Raw genomic sequence first — 22,677 nt, forward strand, 5'->3', positions numbered from 1 at the left:
CGTGTCACCCAGCGTGCATCAGCCACCTCTCCCGCGGGACGGTGCTTTCCTCACTACGCCACGAACAGCTATCCCGCGGACACAGGGTCAGATGCTCCTAGCAGCCGGCTGGCTTGGCCAGGGCACGAGCTCGGGCTGGGCAACAAGCAACCGGGCTTGTCCGATTTTACGCCCACTGAGCCACGGGCTGCGGGCGGGCCGGGAGCTGGGAGCGGCTAACAGGATCCGACACCCGCCACACACGCCCCGGCGTCCCCCTCGGCCAGCCCGCCGCCTTCGCTGCAGCCCAGGCCCGCCGACGCCTCGTCCGCAGACCAGGCCCCACCTGTGCTTCGGGAACACACCCCGGGCCGCTCTGGCAGTTTCGGCCCCATCCCTGGGGAGCCAGTGAAACTCCCCAGGTGGCACCTGTCTACTGAGGGCCGGTGGGAATGTGGCTCAGTCAGTCTGCGTGGGCTGTCTAAGACCCCTCCACGCTGAGAGGCCTCCAGCCGCCCCTCAGTTCTACTAGGGGCCTCCAGGGCTCAGGGTGTGACCAGGGTCAGGGCTCAGAGAGTGACTGGGGTCAGGGCTCAGGGTGTGACCGGGATCGGGGCTCAGAGTGTGACCAGGGTGAGGGCTCCTGTGCTCCCGCTCCATCTGCAGGCTAGGGTCCTCCTCCGCTGCTTGTGGTGGCCTCTTCTGAGCGGTGTCCTCAGACCCCAGGAAGGCAGGGCGCATGCTCCAGCAGGCCCCCAGTCACCCGTTGCCCCCAGAGGCATCCAGCAGAGTAGAGTGACGGTTCCTAAGCAGGTGTTTCCTCCACTGTGACAGCAGCGTATGGTGTGACGTTCTCCCCAAGGCAGGCCCGAATGCCTTCTAGCTGGACCCCTCCTGAGGGACCCCCAGGTGGATGTACACAGGGACCCCCAGTGTTCGGGCACCTGTGTATTAGCAGGCATCAGGCTGCTCCCTGTGTCGTGCCGGAATCTTCCAGTGGGACGAGCGCTGGGAGGCACATAGCCGGGACCCCCGGGAACCCCCGTTGAACCCGCGGCGCCACAGGCTCCTTGTCCCGGCTCGGGGCTTCTCCTCCCCGCTCTCCACCACGCTTGACCCTCCGGCAGGTTTGCAGGAAGGCAAAGCTGACAAATGACTCCCATTCGTTGCAGGAACTTTGTGAAAGACGCAATCGCTCTTCGATAAAAACCATTAGACAGCTGTTCACGCCTCAAGGCCCACAACTGGGGCCTCAGAGGCCAAACCGCGATCTCAGGGCGCTGCGTCTCCCCCATGAGCCCCCCCCCATGCACCTGGTCCTCAAGCCTAAGCGGGGAGGTGCAGGCCCCGAGTAGCCGACACTCACTCCCGTCCACAGGTGTGTGGTGACATTTCGGGGGCGGCATCAACAAAGTTCTTGGGGCATCTTAGAGTTTGGCGCAGGCTTCGGACTCGCCTGCAGGGCAGTACCACCCCACACCCCACACCCCACACCCCACACCCCACACCGGCACGGGGGCTGCTTCCCGCCTGTCCCCACCCCCTTCTCTGCTCCTCTTTGGGATTCTCTAGTGGGGAAGGGGTCATCTTTTTTTCACACGTGTGGCAGGCATTTCCAACCCTGTCTTCTGTGTTTCCGTTTTGTGTATTGTACTTTTTCATGTATTTCTTAGATTTTTTTGTGAGGTCATGAATCTTTCTCAGTGTGGATTATCAATCTTGTTTTTCTTTTTTTTCTCATTGTTTTTTTCTTGTTAGTTTTTAACCACCTTTATTGGATGGCCCTCACATTCCGCACAATTCACCCCCTGGAAGTGTTTCCCGCAGGTTCGGGCAACCATCCCCTGGGGCCCAGCGAGAAGCCCCTGCCCCCGGGCCCCCCCTGCGCAGCAGCACCCCCCCCCAGCTGCCCTGGCCCGTCGTAGGCCCCCCGCCCCCCAGATTCGGCCTCCTGCGCTCTGCATCGCCTGCTACTCCCACACTCAGAGCCGGGGGCGGACGCGCCTCAGAGCCGGGGACCCACCGCGGGGACTGTTGTGTCCCTCCGAGCGCTGCCCTTTGCCGCCCTTTGCGCTCCTCGCACGTTGTTGCCACCAGGCCCCGTGGCAGCGCGTTCACGGAGAGGTTTTTGTGCGAACACATGTTCCCCTGTCGTGGGTATGCGCCTGCGGGTGGGAGGGCTGGGTGACTAGATTTTCTGTGACAAGCTGTCATTTTAACAATTTTTTTAAGTCTTTTTGTTTTTTTAAAGATCTTATCTATTTATTCATGAGAGACCCAGAGAGAGAGGCCGAGACACAGGCAGAGGGAGAAGCAGGCTCCACGCAGGGAGCCCATCGCGGGACTCGATCCCAGGATCCCGGGGTCACGCCCTGGGCTGAAGGCAGGCTCTCAACTGCTGAACCACCCGGGTGCCCCCCCCCGCCTTTTTTTTTTTTTTTTTTTTTTACGTTTAAATCTCTGATTCAACTGGAATGGGAGAGAAGGCCCCGAGCCAGCCTGGTTTTCTCCTGGGGTGGTCAGCTACCCACCTCCCGAGTCGTGCTTCCCCCGCTGCCCCTCTGCGCCGCGTTAGCGCCTGCACAGAGCTGTTCTGCGGTTGGGGTTGTCTGAGTCTCTCCCATGCACCCTGAGCCCCGCCACCCGGAGGCCCTCCTTGTGCCCCTGTGTGGGGCTGCTCTCTGCTGGGACGCTCCCCCCCACCGCCCCTGGGGGGCTGCACCACCACACTGGCTTTTCCACTGGCTTCCATGAGAGCGGCTGGGGAAAGGGAAAGGGCTGGGGGGTGGGCCTGGGAGTCACTGGGGAGGTCTTGGTCCACTTGACAGCTGGAGGCTGGCTGGAGCCATGCTTCAAAGATCCCAGGTGGGTGCGTGCGCATGCACCTGTGCGTGGGTGGGGGCAGAGCCGCCTCCAGCCTCACCCACCCACCTGCCCGCTCTGTTCCCTCCATGCTCCCCTCCCACTCCGCGAGGGCCCCTCCTGCTTCCTCTGACCCGCCCAGGGCCACCTGTAGGTGTTCCGCCCTCCTGCTCTGTGTGGGTGCAGCTCTGAGCTCTGCAGGTGGGGGGAGCCGCGGGGGGGTGGAAGCGGCGGTCAGTCGGTTAGTCGGTGTTGCAGAGGCTGAACTGGCAGCAGACGATGGACACGTGGGGGCCAAGGCCCAAGGTAGAGATGTCGGGGCAGCCACTGTAGCAGGATTTGGTCACCAGAGGCATGTCAATGACGCTGAAGGGGACTCCTGGGGTGGACAGAAGATAAACTGCAGGCTCTCTGAGGCTCTGAGCTGCCCGTGCCCCCTGCCCCTTGCCACCAAGCCCAGAGGCAGTCCCCAGAGTGGGTGTAACTGGCCCCCTCCCTTGGGTCCTTTCCTGAGCTGCGGCAGGTGGATGCTACCCCCGCCCTGTTCCTGACTAGCTGGGAGCCTGGATCAGCTCTGCACCCTCTGGGCCTGGGTCTCTTCTACTGGGCAAGGAGGGGAAGGCTGGCCCACCCCGCACATGCCCTACTCACGGGTGGCGATGCTGACGCAGTAGTTGGAGCCCCAGGGGCATGTGGACGGACGGAGGCACCCTCCGAAGCCCTTGCACTGGTGACAGCTCAAGGCTCGGGCTGCAGCCACAGGTGGAGGGACGGGTGGATGGACACACAGACAGGGACACAGGTGTGAGCAACGCCCACCTAACAGTCCCTTCTATCCCCACCCGGTGCCCCCTGTCATCCTCAGGACCTTAGCCCCTTGTCCTAGGGTGCCCAACCCCTCAAGATCTCCCAGATGGGGGGTGGGGGAGATGACCAGGGCCACAGCTGGGTTGGCTGCAGCTGGAGGCAGCTCTTCTGATGAGGACAGCACTGGGCTGGGGGGCAGGATGGGGTCTTCCCGGGCTCGCTGTGTGACTCCCCCACCGCCCCCCCGCCGGCAGTGGACGAGCAGCAGAGGGAGTGGAGGGTTGGGGGAAGTTTGGGATGGGAGAAGCAGGCGAGGGCTCCCCAGGACATGGCCTCGCCCACACGTCTGCGGATCTGAGGAGTGGGAGGCAAGGGTGACAGAAGCGCTGGGCAATAAAAGGGACAGGAGGAGGCTGGCACGGCCCCGTGTGTTCTTTGAGGATGGCCCTGAGGCTTTTGAAACGCAAGTTCATTTCATAAACGTCTGGCACACCTGCCCGTTGACCCGCCTGGCTCTCGGTCGCCTGTCCCCTCTCGCCACCCATGCTTCTCGCCTTGAACTTCCTGCCTCCCTCCCTGCCTCTCCTGTGCTTCCTGCACCCGAGCTGTGTGCCGTCTGAGCGCGGCGTCGCCCTGCTCTGGCCGCGTGCACCTGCGGGCACCAGCACGCACGCAGCCCAAGGGCCGGGGGAGCCGCTGGCCCGCGCCACGCACACCCGCCGCGTGCAGGCTCCGAGCCTCAGGACGCTTGTGCCGCAGTCCAGGCCGTGTGCTCACGCCCCGGCCACGCCCCAGTCAGTCCTCTGGGCCTCTGCTGGGCTGCCCCAGCCCTGCCGTCACCGCCCCAGGGCAGCACACTTTCAGACCCGGGTCCTTTGGCCACAATGATGAACCACACCCTTTAACCAGGCTGTAGTGTGCACGGCGCACGTGTGCACACACACACATACACACGCCCGGGCAGGGCTACCTGCACCCTCCTGGCTGGCCCTGAGCCCTCTGCTCACCCCTGGGGCTGTGAGTGGCCTCCTCCCTGAGCCACAGAGCAGGCGATGGAGACGGGAAGTCTCCATGGTGGGAGTGCCACCGGCCATCAGCCAGCCCCACAGAGCCATCCGAGACCCCACGCGTGTCCAGGAGAGGTGACAGCTCAGGTCACAAAGCCCATGGAAGCTGCCTGAAGCCACCTTCACGTCTAACCTGACGACCGTGTGGTAAGCTGCATGTGCCACCTCATGGACAGACAAGGAATGTCACCTGGAAGGCAGGGTGTCTGTGGCCCTGAGACTTAGCAGGGCCTCCCGCTCTCCTCTGCTCGGCCTCCCAAATGCCTTCCTGCTTTGCCCATACTGTTTCTTCTGCCTTCCAGGCAAAACAGACCCTAGCTCAAATGCCGCCTCCTGGATTTCCAGGCAGAGTTGATGACTCCTCCTTGGACGTGCCCACCACGAGCTGCTGGCACCTCTGGCCCTAGCCTAGCGACAATGTCACAAGATCACACCCCACCTGATCTTGCTCAGGGCTCCCTCCCTACCCCCACTGCCTCTGATGTGAAGGACATGGGTGGGGTGTTTCACCCCCTCTTCTGTGCCCCCAGAGCATCCTCCTCTGTACCCAGTGGGGCTCAGGAGAGCTTTGTGGAAGGGAGGAAGGGAGGGAGGGAGGGAGGGAGGGAGGGAGAAAGGAAGGAAGGAAGGGAGGGAGGGAGGGAGGAGTGAGTCAGGTGGAAGGGCTGCAGGTGCAGCTGACCTGGCTCGTGTCCTATCCTGGTTCATGGAGCAGCAGGCGGACACCTCCCGCTCTGGACCCCGTTTGTTCCCTCTAAAGCAGGGCTGGCATGTGTGCTGGGGGACAGTGTGCTTCCCATGGGTAGCAGGGAGAGGACACAGGCAGCACCATGGCATGGGGGGACGGGGCTCCTGTGATCCACTGAGGGGAGGGGAGCCAGGGGAGGGAGGAGGGGCCTGTGGGGGCCACTCCCAGATGCCACCCAACCCCTGTGACCTAGCCCTGGTGGTGACAGAGGCTCTCCCCACCCCCGTCTATCCACACTGATGGCCCCGGGGCCCTGAGCCTCCCAGACCTTCCCCACCAGACAGAGCCTGCACAGAGCGTTCCTGCAGGGAGAGAGCGGCGGGTCCCGGACGCTGCCAGGTGCAGCCCTGTGCCCATGCCCGGGGCCGCCCAGACACTCTCTGTTGATCTCATTCAGGGCCACTGGCCGTGAGGAGCCGACCCAGATGGGGAGACAGAGGCCTTGCCAGGTGAGGGCAGGAGGAGTGGGCTGGTTGCGGTTGGATCGAGGGCCCAGCTGGTTTGGTTCGGGCCTCTGGGGGGTGGGGGTGGAGATACCATCCCACCTCGTGTGTGGCAGGAAGATGATGCGGCCACGAGTGGGCAGTCCCATTCGAGGGAGATGCCCCCGAGCAGCCCTTAGGCAGGCATCGGGTCCAAGGGGCCTGGAGCAGCACCAGATGGGGCCAGTGATAGCGGACGTGGGTGCAGCCGAGTATGGAGGTGGCCAGAGTGGGGAGCTGGCCCCACGAGGGAGCCTGAGCACGGGAGGAGAGACCCGGGCCCCAGCCGGAGGAGAGTTCGGAGGCCCCAGAAGGGGGTGCAGGCCCTGGGAAGCTGGAAGGGAGCCCCACTCTCAGTGTGGGGCTGTGGGGGAGGTGGGGGGAGAAAGGCATCAAGCTCGGGGTAGCGCTTGCAGGACGAGGACAGCCTCGAGGGCTCGGCTGAGGGGCCTGCGGGTCCCAGAAGGGGGTCGGGGGAGAACTCCTGAATGCTCCAGAAGCAGACGGCGGGGAGGGCCCAGCGCCCCTGGAAAGGGGGTGGAGGAGCAGGACTTGGGTGCCCCTGAGGCGGTGGCTGAGGTCAGGGAGGGCTTAGAGCTGGGGAGGAGGTGGTCCCTGGACTCACCCGGCTCCAGGCTCAAGGCGGCCGCCAGCAAGAGCCCGAGGAGCAGCCGCATGGTGTCCTGGGGAGAGGCTGGTCCCGGGCCCCCGCTGCCATCTTATACCTGCTGTCCCCGCCGCACCCGCTCCGTGTGACTCAGTGGCTGCTGACTCAGCCGAGAAGCTGGCCGGGCCGCCCAGCGCCCAGGCCTGAGGACAGGCCCGGTGTACCGCACAGACCTCTTTCCTTGCCCATCAAGGGCGATCCCAGCTTGTAGGTGGGGACCACGGAAGAGCGCCTGGCACGGGGCAGACCCTCGGCGCACAGCCTCTGGTTTCTCCTGGGCTGAACCGGAGGTCTTCCCGCTGGCCGTGCCAGTGATGCTCAGGGCCCCTGGGAACCTTCAGCAGCGCTGCCTCCTGCGGGCTAGAAGACCAGCCCCCCTCTGAGAGCCAGAGCATGCGCGTCCTCAGCTGTCCTGCCCATCAGATGGGGCCAGTGGGCAGCAGACAGGTATCTGAGGTCCCATGATGGGTGAGAGCCCAAAAGGGCACACCTGGGAGCAGAAGCCAGCCATGCGGGCCAAAAGCTGCAGGCCTGGGGCACCACAGGGGCCAAGCAGTGGCTGTCCCGGGGCGTTGGCTCTGTCAGCCGCTCTATCTGGTGGGCTCCTTAGGGCTGGGGGCCGGGTAGACTCAGACCTTGCTCCCGGATGGGGAGCCAGGGTGAGGAGCCTGAGAGCCAGAGGTGGTAGGGGGGTTCCTGGGTGCCGCCTCCCTCCCCTAGCCCCCACCAGCCTTCTCTGCTCAGAGGGGGCAGCTGGGTGACTGGGTGGCCAGCCGCTTTCCCTGGACCCACGGATCCTCCTGCCTGTCCTGCTCGCTCCCCTCCCATGGGTCATCCCCTTGCCCTGTGCAAGCCCCGGCTCCGGCTCCGAGGGCGACTGGATGAGCTGGAGTCTGGGACCCACGCAGCCGGCATGACCAGCTGCACCAGACCGGAAGGGGGGACCTGAGGTCAGGCCCCGCTGGCTGGTGAAGACAGAGAGAAGGGCAGACATGTGTCCTCATCTGTTTATTCACACTGGAGATACTGAAGTGCATAGTGTGAACAGAGAAGGAGGCCCAGGCCCAAAGGCGGAGTCTCATGCAGGTCAGGGTCAGGGTCAGGGTCAGGGGTTGGCATTAGCTGCCTGCAGGGGCATGGCCCTGGAAGTGTCCAGAGCTCGCAGTGGCAGGAAGGGAGGAGGGACCACCCATGGATCTGAGGCCTCCTGTGTGCTGGGCCCTGGGCTGGGCACTTACACCCCCAGCTTCGTCCATCCCCCCGAGGCCTCGGCTTGGTGGGCATCATGCCCATTTTATGAATGAGCCAGCCCAGAGCTGTAGGACCCAACAGAACTCAAGAGGTCTAGAAGCATGAATGAGTTACATGTTTATCAAACAAATCAGCAGCAGCTGCGGAGGGAGATGGGGCGGTTGGTCGACCCCCCCTCCCCGCCCGCCCACCCACCACCAGTGCACCTTCCTGATGCCTTCTGTATGCATCGGGGCCAGGCCGCACACAGGTCTGGAGGGTGCCTTTGGCTGCAGATGCCCACCCTGTGTCCCCAGGGTGGGCGCCTGCTGCCCCCGCTCCCCAGCTGTGCTCCCAGGGTGCCCACAGGAAGCAGCACAGCAGAGACACCCAGGCTGCTTCCAGACTCGAGATTTGGACGCCACGGAGAGCTTTAAAGAGCCCGAGCATCGATTCACATGGACGGGACACTCATTTCTGTTGGGGGGACCCCCACAGTGGAAATGCCCCCTGTCTCGCTGGCAGCTGGAGACACGGGCCTGGTGCCCCTGTGCCCCCCCTCTGCAACCCCAGCTTGCGGGACGCAGACGCGGGGCTGGACGTCTGCCTCTGGGCCTCACGGTGTCTCAAATCTCTGCTTCTACTTTTCCCCTGCTAGAGCTTTCCTGACCCTCAGCTCTTATCATTATCTCACAGGCCAAAATAGTTCTAAGTTTATAACCTGCTCCCTTCCCTGTCCCAGGCTCTGGGACGCAGCCTCCCAGCAGATGGGAGAAGACTGCACAGCGGGGGCAGGGTGGGGGGTGTCGGGCAGCCACGCCAGCGCCCCGTGCCTCAGCCTCCTCACCTGTAATGCCTTCTACCTCGCAGGGTGGTCGTGGAGTGCTTACAGCCACAGCACAGGGCAGCCGGACAGTCAGTTCCCATGGTCGCTGTGCTTGTCCCCACCGGCACTGCCCTTCCAGGTCAGCGTCACATGCGTCCCACCAGGGGCCGGGGCCCCTGTATTGGTCGAGGACCTCCTGAGGGCTCCGGGCTGGGTTCTGAGGACAGCCCAGCCAGCCAGAGCCCGGCCTGTGGCGGTGGGGTGGACGGCACGGTCCTGCGGGCCTGGTGCAATGCGGTGGGTGTTGGGCTTGGACCAGGTCACAGTGGACAGAGGGGCACAGAAGGCAGGTGTAAGAAGCAACCCCATACGGCGGCAAGCCCAGCTCCCTGGATCCCTGCTCTCAGTGACCCCAGAGCCCATGGGTGCCCAGGCAGGGCTCTAACGTCATCAGCCACTGAGGGGAGGGAGGACCGATCCTGTGCTCCTCCAGGCCGTGGCCTAGGATGCCTGCTGACCCAGGACAAAGGTCTTACACAAGCACTTTAACAACCGATTCCAAGCCTCTCCCACTGAGTCAGGTCAAGGGCGGCTAGGGCTGGAGGACTCTGTCTACCCTTTCTTCCAGCCGGCATCCGCAGGTAGAGGCCTGCGCCGGCCCTCCAGGCAGCCTTGTGGGGAGCTTGGTCTTCCTGAGACCAACCCTTCCTGGGGGGTGTCCCGCAGGACCTGTGGGAGCTCAGAGTTGGAGTCTGGCTTGCTGCCCGCCTCCCCCAGGGAAGGGCTCACACCGGATCGGGCCTCAGGAGGAGGCACCCAGGTGTCCTGTGGGGACTGAGCCCTTGACCGGACACTCTGTGGGGTGCAGCTCCTTTCCCGCCCAGGATGAGAAACTCATCTTCCCCGACCTTCTGGGAGGTCCAACCAGGTCTGCCCGAGGTCACCTGCTGAGGCTCCCCCAGGCTCTCCCACGATATCCTAATCCCTTGGGTTCTGGAAGCACTGGGTGAAGCTCTCAAGGCGGGATCTCCAGCACAGTCTCCCTTGACGAGGCCACGCTTGGGGGCCAAGAGCCTCTGCATTCCAGGGACGATGCCACCACACAGGCATTTGCCACAATCCTGCCCCCTTAGGTCCAGACAGCCTGAAGGTGCTCCTGGGCCCCTCCCCGGACCCTCGGGCTGGGGACACTGGGCAGCTAAGGCCTCAGGCAGGCCCTGTGTGACCTGGGGCACCATGTGGCATGCAATCTGGCCTCAGTGGGAGGAGGACCGGCGTTTCCTGGGCCACCCTGATCCAGCATGGTCTGTGCTGGGCAGACTCTTATCTCTGAAACCAGGCCAGGGGTGGGGTTCACCTAGGCTTATACCCTTTAAATAATGCCAATTCTTGGGCCTTTGAAGGTCCCAATACCCCACTAGGTTGGGGACACTTGCAGACCACTCCTCGGATCAGAGAGGAAGCTCTCCAGCCCCGGTGGGCCTCTCTCTCTCCTCAAGCACAGTTGGAGGGTAGAGGGTTCCCTGGAGACCCGCAGGCTGATGGGCTCAGGCTTTGGGGCCCAGGCCAGTTCAGCCAGCACTCACTGAGCGGGGCCTGCAGGCCAGAGCGGAGGGAGGCCAGCCGGAAGCGGCTGTGGGCAGTGCTTATTGGGATGGGGGTTGCAGAGGAAATCCTGGGGTGCGTGTCCAGAGGGAGCCTGGTCATCTGCATTGCATCCCAGAGTCGGCCTCTCCCAGCATCTCTCCGACTCCTCTCCTTCCTCCCAGGATCCTCCCCGCACCCCCCCACCCCGACCTCCGCCCTCCATCCTCCGCCCTCCACCCTCCCCCGCTGATTCGGGTGCTCACACTCTCAGGCACCTGCTGTGGCTCACTCCCCTCCACTAAGGGCCAGGCCAGGGCTGAAGATCAGGCTGTTCTGGTCCCACCCAGCTCCCTTCCCTCCCTGCCAAAAATAGCCCTGGGGTCAGCTCTCATGCTCCACCAAATATAGCCATCTGGCCTGCCTGCCCTGCCCCCAAGTGCCTGCCAGCCTCAGGCAGGGTGCGGAGGGGGGAAGGTCAGGGATTGGGCAGAGCAAGAAGGGAAGAGCCTCTTGCCAGGCTCCTGGGGCTGGGGGCCTCAGGGGCTCTTTAGGATGAGCCACCCCCACCCCTCACCCAGGCCTTCCTGGCACTCCCACCTGGATGGCTGACAGGGACGAAGCGTGGCCCTCTATGCCACGCCTACCCTGGGCAGCTCCTGGTCTGTCAGATGCACAGGGACAGACCTCCTGGGGCCCCAGAAAGCCCTTCTTCCCAAGACTGCCCCCCACCCACCCTGGGTCCCTGCTTTCCCCAGCGCCTCCACACACTTACTAGGCAGACTAGGCAGACTGGGGCAGACCCCCAGAGCTGCCAGGAGGGTGGGCCAAGTCTCCCTTCCCATCAGTGTTCCTCAGCCAACTGAGGACCCCAACTAAGCGGCACACTTCTCCAGATGCCCTCATCCTCATGTAGAGGAGGGGCGAGCTCTCCCACCAAGACCAGACACTTTTGGAAGGTCCCACGTCAACCTTTGGAAAATGGAAGGTGGTGGTCTGGGAGCGAGGCCCAGGATGGTGGTGGACACTCGAGTCCCTCCAGTAGGCAGTTCTGGATGGTGGCTGGAGCGGTTGCGGGGCGGGGGTCTCTGGGAGCACAGAAGGTGGGGGCAGGGTGAAAGGGTGAAAGGGTAGGGCTGGGCTTCTCAGAACTTGTCCTTGCGTGGGTCCTGGTGGGGGCAGGGCTTCAGAGCAGACCCCAGAGGGTAGCCAGGAGTATGGGGGTCAGGGCCAGGGTTCCGGGGATGGCGAGGCCAGCGCCGTTACAGAGGTCGTACTGGCAGCAGGAGGTGGTAGAGGCGTGCTTGGAGTAACCATCGTACACGGTCTCGAAGCAGCTGGGCACGCAGGACTTGCTCACCTTCATCCTGGTCGGGGTGTAGTCTGCACAGCGGGGGTGGGCCAGGACTCAGGTTGGCCAACCCTGGCACACAGGCCTTTAGGGCAGCCAAGTGCTCCCAGGTGCTCCCCCAAGAGACTCCTAGGGCAAGCGGGGGCCTCCCTGCTCAGTCTCCCACCCTCCAGGGCTGGGGAAGAGCAGCCCCTCATGCTCCCAGGGACCACTGGGGCACCGGCCGACTCACAAGTGCGCGTGGTCATGCAGTAGGTGACCATGGCCGGGCAGTGGACGGGGTTGAAGCAGTTCTCTCCGTTGTAGGCGCACACGTGGCAGTCCAGAGCCTGGGCTGGGGGCCAGGGGACGGGGTGGGAGCTGGATGGGGGTCCCAGAACCGGGAGGGGCCCCTCCTCCAGCCCATCAGACCATAGGTCCCGTCACCTTCCCCAGAGCAGAAGAGCTGGAGGGACAGGGGATTAGGAGATCTGGCTTCTCTCCCCTCCTACCCCCCAACATGGGGCCGCCTGTTCTCTGTTCTCCATCCGCCTTACCCAGTGGGAGGCCCACCAGGGCCACCAGGAACAGGGTTAGCAGGGGCCCCATGGCTAGAGCTGAGAGTGGGCGTGGTGAGGTGAAGAGCCGTTGGTCCTGGATTCAACTCCGGCAGGGGCAGGGCCCAGGGGCGGGGGCGGGGTGTCTGACAACCCCCTCCCCTCCCAGAGCTCCTGCTGTACTGGAGGCACTGCAGCCCTGCACAGAGGTGGACAAAAGGCAGCTGGTCACCACAGAGACTGAGGGACCCAAGGGGACCTGGGCAGGGGAGCTGGTGGGCAGGAGAGCCTCCCAACTCAGCCTGGGTGTCCAGTTTCCTGAAGGAGGGGACACAAAAAGAGAAGGGAGCAGGGTGGGGGACATTCCAAGACGAGAGACTGGTATCTACAAGCCCAGGAGGCCTGTGGTGCAGACTGAAGGGGGGGGGGCTCATGCAGGGGCCTGTGGGAGCCTGACACACTGCACCCCCACCTGGGGCCCTGAGTGAGGGACTGGCCCCGGGGCTAGGTCTCTCTCACTGCTTCCCCTTCCCTTGGCTCCCGGGGTATCCCTGAGTGGGTCCCCCACTTCGGCTACTTTCGGGGTCCGGGGGCGCCGCTCGCTCTCCCAGGAAGCCGCCCGGGGCGCAGCCCTCCTAGGGCCGCAGCCGCAGCTCTGGGCAGGCGGCGGGGGAAGTGCGCTCTGAGCGCATTCCGGGGGCACTTGGGCACGGCCCCCGCACAGCTCCCCGGCTCGGCCTCGGTGAGGGGGTCGGGACCGAGCCCAATGTCCGGCCGGAGGCTGGGGGAATCTGGACCACCACTGCCCTCGGGCCCGCGGGGATGCTCGGGGGCGGCGGGGGTGGGGCCGCAGCGTCCCCACCAGGGGAACTAATTAGACTCGCCCTTCCCCGGAACATCAAGCCGCCTCATCCCCCCCACCCCCACTCAACTTCAGGATCTAACAGGCCTGAGTGAGGCCAGGCCTGCGGCTCCGGCGCCTCCCGCCCCCTCCCGCACAGCCCCACCCCAAAGACTGCGGTCCCAGCACAGGGGGAAGGTTTCGGGGTGACCTTAACTGTGACCTTCAGCACGCTGAACCTCCGCTGCTCCCGGGACTCACCGCGGCCGCTCGCCGACCCCTGGGTCTGACGGCGCGATCGTCCGGGGGCCCCGCGGAGACCACTCCGCTATAACCCTCTGCGGCCTCCGCGGCCAGGAGCCCGCAGCCCTGCGGGAGCCGCTGCGGAGGCCCCGCCCCGGCCCGCCCCCGCCCGGCTTTGGACCCGCCCCCGCCCCGCCCCAAGCCCGCCCCTGGGCGCAGCCCCACCCCCGCCGCTTCCAGGCTCACGCCCCTCCCTCTATTTAACCTCGGTCCCGCCCAGTCTCCGCCCCTCCCGTCTCCGCCCCTTCCCCAGCCCCGCAGTCTCAGCCCCGACTCCGCCCCCTTCCCAGCCCCGCCCCCTCGCAGCCCCGACTCCGCCCCCTTCCCCAGCCCCGCAGTCGCAGCCCGACTCCCCCCTTCCCCAGCCCTGCCCCCTCGTACCCCCGACTCCGCTCCCTTCCCAGCCCCGCCCCCTCGCAGCCCCGACTCCGCCCCCTCGCAGCCCCGCCCCTCGCAGCCCCGGCTCCGCCCCTTCCCAGCCCCGCCCCCTCGCAGCCCCGGCTCCGCCCCTTCCCAGCCCCGCCCCTTCCCGGCCCCGCCCCCTCGCAGCCCCGGCTCCGCCCCTTCCCAGCCCCGCCCCCTCGCAGCCCCGACTCCGCCCCCTCGCAGCCCCGCCCCTCGCAGCCCCGGCTCCGCCCCTTCCCAGCCCCGCCCCCTCGCAGCCCCGGCTCCGCCCCTTCCCAGCCCCGCCCCTTCCCGGCCCCGCCCCCTCGCAGCCCCGGCTCCGCCCCTTCCCAGCCCCGCCCCCTCGCAGCCCCGACTCCGCCCCCTTCCCCAGCCCCGCAGTCGCAGCCCGACTCCCCCCTTCCCCAGCCCTGCCCCCTCGCACCCCCGACTCCGCCCCCTTCCCAGCCCCGCAGTCGCAGCCCGACTCCCCCCTTCCCCAGCCCTGCCCCCTCGCACCCCCGACTCCGCTCCCTTCCCAGCCCCGCCCCCTCGCGGCCTCGGCTCCGCCCCTTCCCAGCCCCGCCCCCTCGCAGCCCCGACTCCGCCCCCTCGCAGCCCCGCCCCTCGCAGCCCCGGCTCCGCCCCTTCCCAGCCCCGCCCCCTCGCAGCCCCGACTCCGCCCCTTCCCCAGCCCCGCCCAGCCGCAGCCCCGGCTCCGCCCCGCCCCGGCTCTGTCCCCGCCCCCGCCCCAGGTCTGCCCGGGCTCCTCTGCCACCCCATCCCCCGCCTGTCACGTCAGCCTGCCGCCGCCCACGTGGACTGGAACCCCAGGCTTGGCTCCGGCAGCGCCAAGTGCCGCACAGCCACCCCCACGCGATCCTCAGATGCTCGCGCACCATTCGGGGCGTCACCACGGGGTCTGGCCACAGTCCCCTGGTGCAATCTTCTGTCTCTCTGTCCGCCTGCTTCTGCCAGGTGCACTTTGCCCCCTCGCCCACGCCACCCCCAAGCCCTGAGCCTTCAGCCTGGTTCCGCAGAGGCGCAGCCCCAGGGCTCAGTGACCCCTGCCCCCGGCTCCTTCGTCAGCCTGCCTGGTCCCCACCGGGCCCTGCCTTCGCTGCTGAGGGACTTCTGTTCTGTTTTAGGCAAAACTTAAGATATTCATGGGCCCTACATTTTTCATTTTTTCTAATGTGAAAAAACATTTTATTTCACCATACAGGGTTTTTGTTTTTGTTTTTTCTTTAAAAGAGGTGAACCGGGATCCCTGGGTGGCGCAGCGGTTTAGCGCCTGCCTTTGGCCCAGGGTGCGATCCTGGAGACCCGGGATCGAATCCCACGTCGGGCTCCCGGTGCATGGAGCCTGCTTCTCCCTCTGCCTGTGTCTCTGCCTCTCTCTCTCTCTCTCTGTGACTATCATAAATAAATAAAAATTAAAAAAAAATAAAAGCGGTGAACCATTTGGGGGGCCCTAGGCACCAAGCCTCTAGAGCCATGGAGGCACTCTCTCTGGGCAGACTGGGATGGTTGGTCACCCTGTTGCCGGTAGTCACTGAGATGCTCCATGTGCCCCCAATATTCTCATCCTCATGAAGCTCACACTCTAAACACAGATCAAAACCAGAGCATGTCACAGGCTTCAGCATCAGGCTATGATGAATTACAGAGAACTGGGCTTGCTATCTTGCCTGAAACAACTAAAAAGGGGAGAATAGAGGAAGCAGCATTTTTAGGTCAGCCGAGGCAGTGGCTCTGGGCGAAGGGACTTGACAGGAGGCTCTGCAGGCCTTAGTACTGGGGGACCAAACAGAGCCCATGGTCTCCCTGATGGAGGCAAGTGGGGAGTGGGGGAGGCCAGGGCAGCTAGAATGCACAGGGCAGAGCTCAGATCGAGGAGGGCTGCCCAGGACAGAGCTAGGAGGTGGGCAGAGGGTTCCGGGCACGCATTTGGGGAAGCTACCCGAAGACGCAAAGGGAGCTGCAGAGAAGGATGGGACAGGACAGTCCCCAGAGCCACACAAGGCCACGGGTCAAAGATCACAGGCTTGAAGACGAGACATCAGGCAGAGCTAGCCAGGACGTGATGATGACTTCCAGCGCTGCAGGAAGCAGTGCAGCCGTGTCCCTGCAGTCCCAGGAGAGGCGAGGAAGGGAAAACATCGTCCCAAGAAATAATTGCCAAATCTTTCTGAATTTGTTGAGCACTACAAACACACGGAACCCAGAAACTCAATGAACCCTAACAACAAGAAATATGAAGAAAACCGGGCCAGAGCACCTTGCGCAGCAGGTGTGAGAAGCAGCGACATAAACGGGGCCCTGAGGGCTTGCCAGGTGTGCGCCTCGGCCAGGGCCAGCTAGCGGCGCAGAGAGGCCAGGGCTGGAACCCCGGAACCCGGGCCACCCAGTGCAGCAGCCGCAGTGGAGGGGTCTGAATGCGCAGAGCATTTCCCAAGATGGCCTGTGCTCTGGGCCATAAGACAAATCCCAGTACATTTACAAGGAGGGAAATCATATGAATTGTTTCCTTAGACGACAACAGAAGTAAATTAGAAACCAGAAACAGAAAAATATTTGTAAGCTCCCCCAGATATTTAGACACAGAGCAATGCATTTCTAAATAACCTATGAGTCAAAGGAGAAATTTGAGAGGAACTTAGAACCCCCAGCCCAATGAAAGTGAAAACGCAGCACAGCAAAGTTAGTGGGCACAGCTAAAGCAGTGTTCGGAAGGGGGGTGCGTCTGCATTAATACTCACATTAGAAAACCAGAAAGCTCTCAACACAGCGAGACTAGAACAGGATCAAAGCAAACCCTAAGGAAGCAAAATACAGAGAATGATAAAAATAAAAGCAAAACCACCCCGCCATGAAATACCAAAAGAAAAACAACGTGGAGGATCAATCAGACCTAAAGCTGATTCTTTGAGAACATCAATACGATTTTTAAACTCCTGTGCAGACTGATCCAAAAGAGAAGAGCTGGGACAAAGCACAAAGCAGGAGTGAGAAAGGGGGCATCAGGACAGGTCGCGACAACATTACACCAATGTGTCCCACAACGTAGATGACTTGGGCCGGGTCCTGCACATCCACGGGACAGGCCAGCAGCGCTCACTCTGCGGGACATACATAAGTGATTATCCCTCCATCTTTCGAAGAAATTGAATTTGTAGCTAAAAATCTGCCCACAAAGAAAACTCCAGTGAATTCTACAAAGCATTGATTGATTGATTGTATTTATTTTTAAGGACTTTACATATTTGAGAGAGGGCGAGGGTGCATGAGGAGGGGTAGGGGCAGAGGAAGAGGGAGAAGCAGACTCCCTGCTGAGCAGGGAGCCTGACCCCACGCTCCATCCCACAAACCAGAGATCGTGACTTGAGCAGAAGGCAGCGGCTTAACCGGCTTAACCGACTGAGCCACCCAGACGCTCCTACAAAGCATTTAAAGTTGGGAGGCCGCCCTCCCCGCCATGACCAGAACCAGACACAGACATTACAGGGAACCGTGACAGACCGGCATCTCTCACAGACGTAGCTGTAAAAGTCATGAACAAAAATACAGCAAATGAATCCAATGATGGAGAAAAGGAAATATAAAACGACAAAGCACAACGCTGGTTTGACATTTGAAGATCAACGAGTGTGATTCACCATAGCACAAGCCGACTATCTGCATAGATTTGGGAAAAATGTTTGACAAAAATCTCACATCCATTTCTGATCCAACCAACCAACCAACCAACCAATCTCTTAGCAGACTAGGGACAGGAGCCTGATGAAGGCATCTGCAGAAATCCTACAGCGGATGCAGGCGATTGGTACACCCTGAACGCTGGCCCTCCCTAGCAGGAGCAGAGCAGGCTCTGATGGTTCTTACTCAGCCACCTGCCGGAAGCCCCGTTGTGCAACGAGGAACAGAAGGACATAAAAGACACAAAGATTGGAAGGGAAGTAAAACTGCCTCTGGGTTTCAGATGACAAGACTGTTCACAAAGAAAATTTCAGGGAATGTACAAAAAAAAAAAAAAAAAAAGCCCTCAAGAAAGCCTCTTAGAACTATGTTGGTTTAGCAAGGTTGCAGGATAGAAGGTTAACTGGCAAACATGTATTGCATTTCTATATTCCTATAACCAACAACTGATAATTGAAAATGGAAAAGACCATTTATAAAAAACATCTCATGCAATACTTGGGGATGATGTTGACAAAAGACATGCAAGAACTTTCACTTTGAAAGCCACCAAACAAATAACCAGGGAGGAAATTGAAGCAGTCATCAAAAACCTCCCAAGACACAAGAGTCCAGGGCCAGATGGCTTCCCAGGGGAATTTTATCAAACGTTTAAAGAAGAAACCATACCTATTCTCCTAAAGCTGTTTGGAAAGATAGAAAGAGATGGAGTCCTTCCAAATTCGTTCTATGAGGCCAGCATCACCTTAATTCCAAAACCAGACAAAGACCCAACCAAAAAGGAGAATTATAGACCAATATCCCTGATGAACATGGATGCAAAAATTCTCAACAAGATACTCGCCAATAGGATCCAACAGTACATTAAAAAAATTATTCACCATGACCAAGTAGGATTTATCCCTGGGACACAAGGCTGGTTCAACACCCGTAAAACAATCAATGTGATTCATCATATCAGCAAGAGAAAAACCAAGAACCATATGATCCTCTCATTGGATGCAGAGAAAGCATTTGACAAAATACAGCATCCATTCCTGATCAAAACTCTTCAGAGTGTAGGGATAGAGGGAACATTCCTCGACATCTTCAAAGCCATCTACGAAAAGCCCACAGCAAATATCATTCTCAATGGGGAAGCACTGGGAGCCTTTCCCCTAAGATCAGGAACAAGACAGGGATGTCCACTCTCACCACTGCTGTTCAACATAGTACTGGAAGTCCTAGCCTCAGCAATCAGACAACAAAAAGACATTAAAGGCATTCAAATTGGCAAAGAAGAAGTCAAACTCTCCCTCTTCGCCGATGACATGATACTCTACATAGAAAACCCAAAAATCTCCACCCCAAGATTGCTAGAACTCATACAGCAATTCGGTAGCGTGGCAGGATACAAAATCAATGCCCAGAAGTCAGTGGCATTTCTATACACTAACAATGAGACTGAAGAAAGAGAAATTAAGGAGTCAATCCCATTTACAATTGCACCCAAAAGCATAAGATACCTAGGAATAAACCTAACCAAAGATGTAAAGGATCTATACCCTCAAAACTATAGAACACTTCTGAAAGAAATTGAGGAAGACACAAAGAGATGGAAAAATATTCCATGCTCATGGATTGGCAGAATTAATATTGTGAAAATGTCAATGTTACCCAGGGCAATATACACGTTTAATGCAATCCCCATCAAAATACCATGGACTTTCTTCAGAGAGTTAGAACAAATTATTTTAAGATTTGTGTGGAATCAGAAAAGACCCCGAATAGCCAGGGGAATTTTAAAAAAGAAAACCATATCTGGGGGCATCACAATGCCAGATTTCAGGTTGTACTACAAAGCTGTGGTCATCAAGACAGTGTGGTACTGGCACAAAAACAGACACATAGATCAGTGGAACAGAATAGAGAATCCAGAAGTGGACCCTGAACTTTATGGGCAACTAATATTCGATAAAGGAGGAAAGACTATCCATTGGAAGAAAGACAGTCTCTTCAATAAATGGTGCTGGGAAAATTGGACATCCACATGCAGAAGAATGAAACTAGACCACTCTCTTGCAGCAGACACAAAGATAAACTCAAAATGGATGAAAGATCTAAATGTGAGACAAGATTCCATCAAAATCCTAGAGGAGAACACAGGCAACACCCTTTTTGAACTCGGCCACAGTAACTTCTTGCAAGATACATCCACGAAGGCAAAAGAAACAAAAGCAAAAATGAACTATTGGGACTTCATCAAGATAAGAAGCTTCTGCACAGCAAAGGATACAGTCAACAAAACTCAAAGACAACCTACAGAATGGGAGAAGATATTTGCAAATGACATATCAGATAAAGGGCTAGTTTCCAAGATCTATAAAGAACTTATTAAACTCAACACCAAAGAAACAAACAATCCAATCATGAAATGGGCAAAAGACATGAACAGAAATCTCACAGAGGAAGACATAGACATGGCCAACATGCACATGAGAAAATGCTCTGCATCACTTGCCATCAGGGAAATACAAATCAAAGCCACAATGAGATACCACTTCACACCAGTGAGAATGGGGAAAATTAACAAGGCAGGAAACAACAAATGTTGGAGAGGATGCGGAGAAAAGGGAACCCTCTTACACTGTTGGTGGGAATGTGAACTGGTGCAGCCACTCTGGAAAACTGTGTGGAGGTTCCTCAAACAGTTAAAAATATACCTGCCCTATGACCCAGCAATTGCACTGTTGGGGATTTACCCCAAAGATACAAATGCAATGAAACGCCAGGACACCTGCACCCCGATGTTTATAGCAGCAATGTCCACAATAGCCAAACTGTGGAAGGAGCCTCGGTGTCCAACGAAAGATGAATGGATAAAGAAGCTGTGACCTATGTACACAATGGAATATTACTCAGCTATTAGAAATGACAAATACCCACCATTTGCTTCAACGTGGATGGAACTGGAGGGTATTATGCTGAGTGAAGTAAGTCAGTCGGAGAAGGACAAACATTATATGTTCTCATTCATTTGGGGAATATAAATAATAGTGAAAGGGAATATAAGGGAAGGGGGAAGAAATGTGTGGGAAATATCAGAAAGGGAGACAGAACGTAAAGACTGCTAACTCTGGGAAACGAACTAGGGGTGGTAGAAGGGGAGGAGGGCGGGGGGTGGGAGTGAATGGGTGACGGGCACTGGGGGTTATTCTGTATGTTAGTAAATTGAACACCAATGAAAGCCACCAAACATTGCTGAAATAAATTTTTAAAATAAATTTTTAAAGATTGCTTCACCAGATGGAGCGGAATGTCCTACTCACTGATGGGCAGACTTAATAATGAGAGAGAACTCATCCAGAACCCAACTATGGATTAGATGCATTCCCAGCCCAAAGCCCAAGGGCATTTTTCTTGAAGAAATTAGCAGCTTGGGGCATCTCGGGGGCTCCGCGGTTGAGCGTCTGTCTTTGGCCCAGTGTGTGACCCCAGGGTCCTGGGATCGAGTCCCACATCGGGCTCCCTGCATGGAACCTGCTTCTCTCTCTGCCTGTGTCTCTGCCTCTCTCTTTCTGTGTCTCTCATGAATAAATAAATACAATCTTAAAAAAAAAAGAAGTTAGCAGGCTAAGTCTAAAATTTATATGGAAATGCAAAGGATCTAAAATAGCTAAGACCATTTTGGAAAAGAAGGTAAAAGGTAGAGGTCTCACACAACCTGATTTTAGGCCTTAATTTACTCACAAGACTGTGGTAGGGCTGTCACATGGACATACAGACCCAATGCACAGGACTAGCGCCTAGAGCAGACCCCACGTGTTTGGTCAGCTGACTTTTGACAAAGGTGCTAAGTCATTTCGATGGAGAGAGAACAATTTTTTCCACCAGTGAGCCAGACGCGAGCACACTGGAATCTCAGTGTGGGACTCACGCTGCACGCACAGACGAGCTCACAGTGGGCCACAGACCTAACCTAAGAGCGGCACCAGAAGAAATCCTAGTGACCGTGGGTACAGCAAACATTTCTCTAGAAACAGACTATGCGAAAAGAAATCCATAAACTGGACTGCATCACAGCAAAACTTTTGCTCTTACAAAACAATGTCATATAAATGAGCAGACGAGCCAGATTGGGAGAAAATATCTGCAAAATATGTATCTGAGAAGTTGTATGAATGAAAATGTGTGAATGACTTTTACAAATAATAAGCAGCCAAACGACCCAAAAGAAACAAGGGAGTAAGAGGATTTGAACAGTTTATCAAAGAAGATACCCAGACGGCGAAGACGCATGTGAGAAGATGCTCAGTGTTAGTTAGGGGCAAACGAACCCCGCAGTGAGACCCCAGGACCCCCGAAATCAGGACGGCTCCAGTTGAAGACTGGCAACGCCTAGTGCCGGCGAGGACGTGAAGCGACAGAAACCCTCTTCCGCTGCCGGGGGCATGCGGAGAATAGGAGTCTGGTGGTCGCTCGGGGGCGGAGGGTCCCTCTGTCATCTGCCCCGTGCACCCCACTCCTGGGTTTTATCCAAGGGAGAGGAAACATCTGGACATGAATGGTCATAGCAACGTCACCCTGAGAGCTCAGGCCCAGAACCTCCCAGCTGCCCGGGCACAGGTGCGTGGATGGACCCCTCGGTGGCCAGCCCGCCAGTCCCCGGCCCAGTAGGGGCGAGAGACCCAGATGCGCTGGAGCGGGGCTGCACCCCAGGACCCTGCCGAGTGAGAGAGGATGGCCACCGCAGAATGCCTGCTGTCGGATTCCATCTGGTCAAATTCTGGAAGCTCGGGGCTGACCCGCGGCGCTGGGGGATTTCCGGGTGTGAGCGGTCACAAAGACACCCCCACCCCCCGGGAGCACAGCAGATCCGTGGCCGCCTGGGGTGGGTGCGCAGGGGAGGCTGGAGGGCCCGTACAGGGGTGCGGGCAGCTGTGGAGGGGAGCCGTTCTCCCGCTCGTTCCCTTGAGTGCAGCGATGGTTTTGACGGCATGTGATGCGTGACGGCCCAGCACCTCGTGCCCTTTAGGTGCGTACAGTTTATTGTACCTCGAGTGTCCCTTGATGAAACTAAGACCAGAGTATGTTAGATGGTGAAAAGCTGTGGGGAAAGATTGAGGGGAGCGGGGGGGGGGGGGGGGGGAGGTGGAGGGAAAGCCACCCGGGTCACAGGTGTGTCAGACGGGGGCGCCCGTGCGCAGGGCTGCCAGGAGGGCGCACAGGCCAGGCCCTGGTGCCAGGCAGCTCTGGAGGCAGCTCCTCCCTTTCACCAGAGTCCTCAGACCATATTCGGTCTGGCTCCTCCTGCTCCTGGCTGGGCCTCCCA

The 22,677-nt window shown here is 59.4% G+C and overlaps 2 protein-coding genes across 2 annotated transcripts; both read right to left on the reverse strand.

Annotated features, from left to right (window-relative positions):
• Positions 1–2,213: 2,213 nt before the first annotated feature.
• On the reverse strand, positions 2,214–7,448 carry SLURP2 (secreted LY6/PLAUR domain containing 2). The gene is made up of 3 exons (XM_077847501.1): positions 6,571–7,448; positions 3,493–3,591; positions 2,214–3,220 (listed from the first exon to the last, which is right to left on the reverse strand). The coding sequence occupies exons 1-3, from the start codon at positions 6,620–6,622 to the stop codon at positions 3,084–3,086; spliced, it is 288 nt and encodes a 95-aa protein (XP_077703627.1). The 5' UTR covers positions 6,623–7,448; the 3' UTR covers positions 2,214–3,083.
• Positions 7,449–7,605: 157 nt separating this feature from the next.
• Positions 7,606–13,389, reverse strand: LYNX1 (Ly6/neurotoxin 1). Its single transcript, XM_077847500.1, has 4 exons — positions 13,242–13,389; positions 12,140–12,338; positions 11,836–11,937; positions 7,606–11,635 (listed from the first exon to the last, which is right to left on the reverse strand). The coding sequence occupies exons 2-4, from the start codon at positions 12,189–12,191 to the stop codon at positions 11,439–11,441; spliced, it is 351 nt and encodes a 116-aa protein (XP_077703626.1). The 5' UTR covers positions 12,192–12,338; positions 13,242–13,389; the 3' UTR covers positions 7,606–11,438.
• Positions 13,390–22,677: the final 9,288 nt, after the last annotated feature.

Source organism: Canis aureus, chromosome 14, assembly GCF_053574225.1.
Source record: "Canis aureus isolate CA01 chromosome 14, VMU_Caureus_v.1.0, whole genome shotgun sequence".
NCBI classification, from domain to species: domain Eukaryota; kingdom Metazoa; phylum Chordata; class Mammalia; order Carnivora; family Canidae; genus Canis; species Canis aureus.

Coding starts and splice junctions, on each gene's coding strand:
- SLURP2 (XM_077847501.1), bottom strand. CDS start 6,622: ATGCGGCTGCTCCTCGGGCTCTTGCTGGCGGCCGCCTTGAGCCTGGAG. Junction 3,592..6,570: donor CGCCTTGAGCCTGGAGCCGG/GTGAGTCCAGGG, acceptor CTGTGGCTGCAG/CCCGAGCCTTGAGCTGTCAC. Junction 3,221..3,492: donor CTGCGTCAGCATCGCCACCC/GTGAGTAGGGCA, acceptor TGTCCACCCCAG/GAGTCCCCTTCAGCGTCATT.
- LYNX1 (XM_077847500.1), bottom strand. CDS start 12,191: ATGGGGCCCCTGCTAACCCTGTTCCTGGTGGCCCTGGTGGGCCTCCCA. Junction 11,938..12,139: donor CCTGGTGGGCCTCCCACTGG/GTAAGGCGGATG, acceptor CCTGGCCCCCAG/CCCAGGCTCTGGACTGCCAC. Junction 11,636..11,835: donor CTGCATGACCACGCGCACTT/GTGAGTCGGCCG, acceptor CCCGCTGTGCAG/ACTACACCCCGACCAGGATG.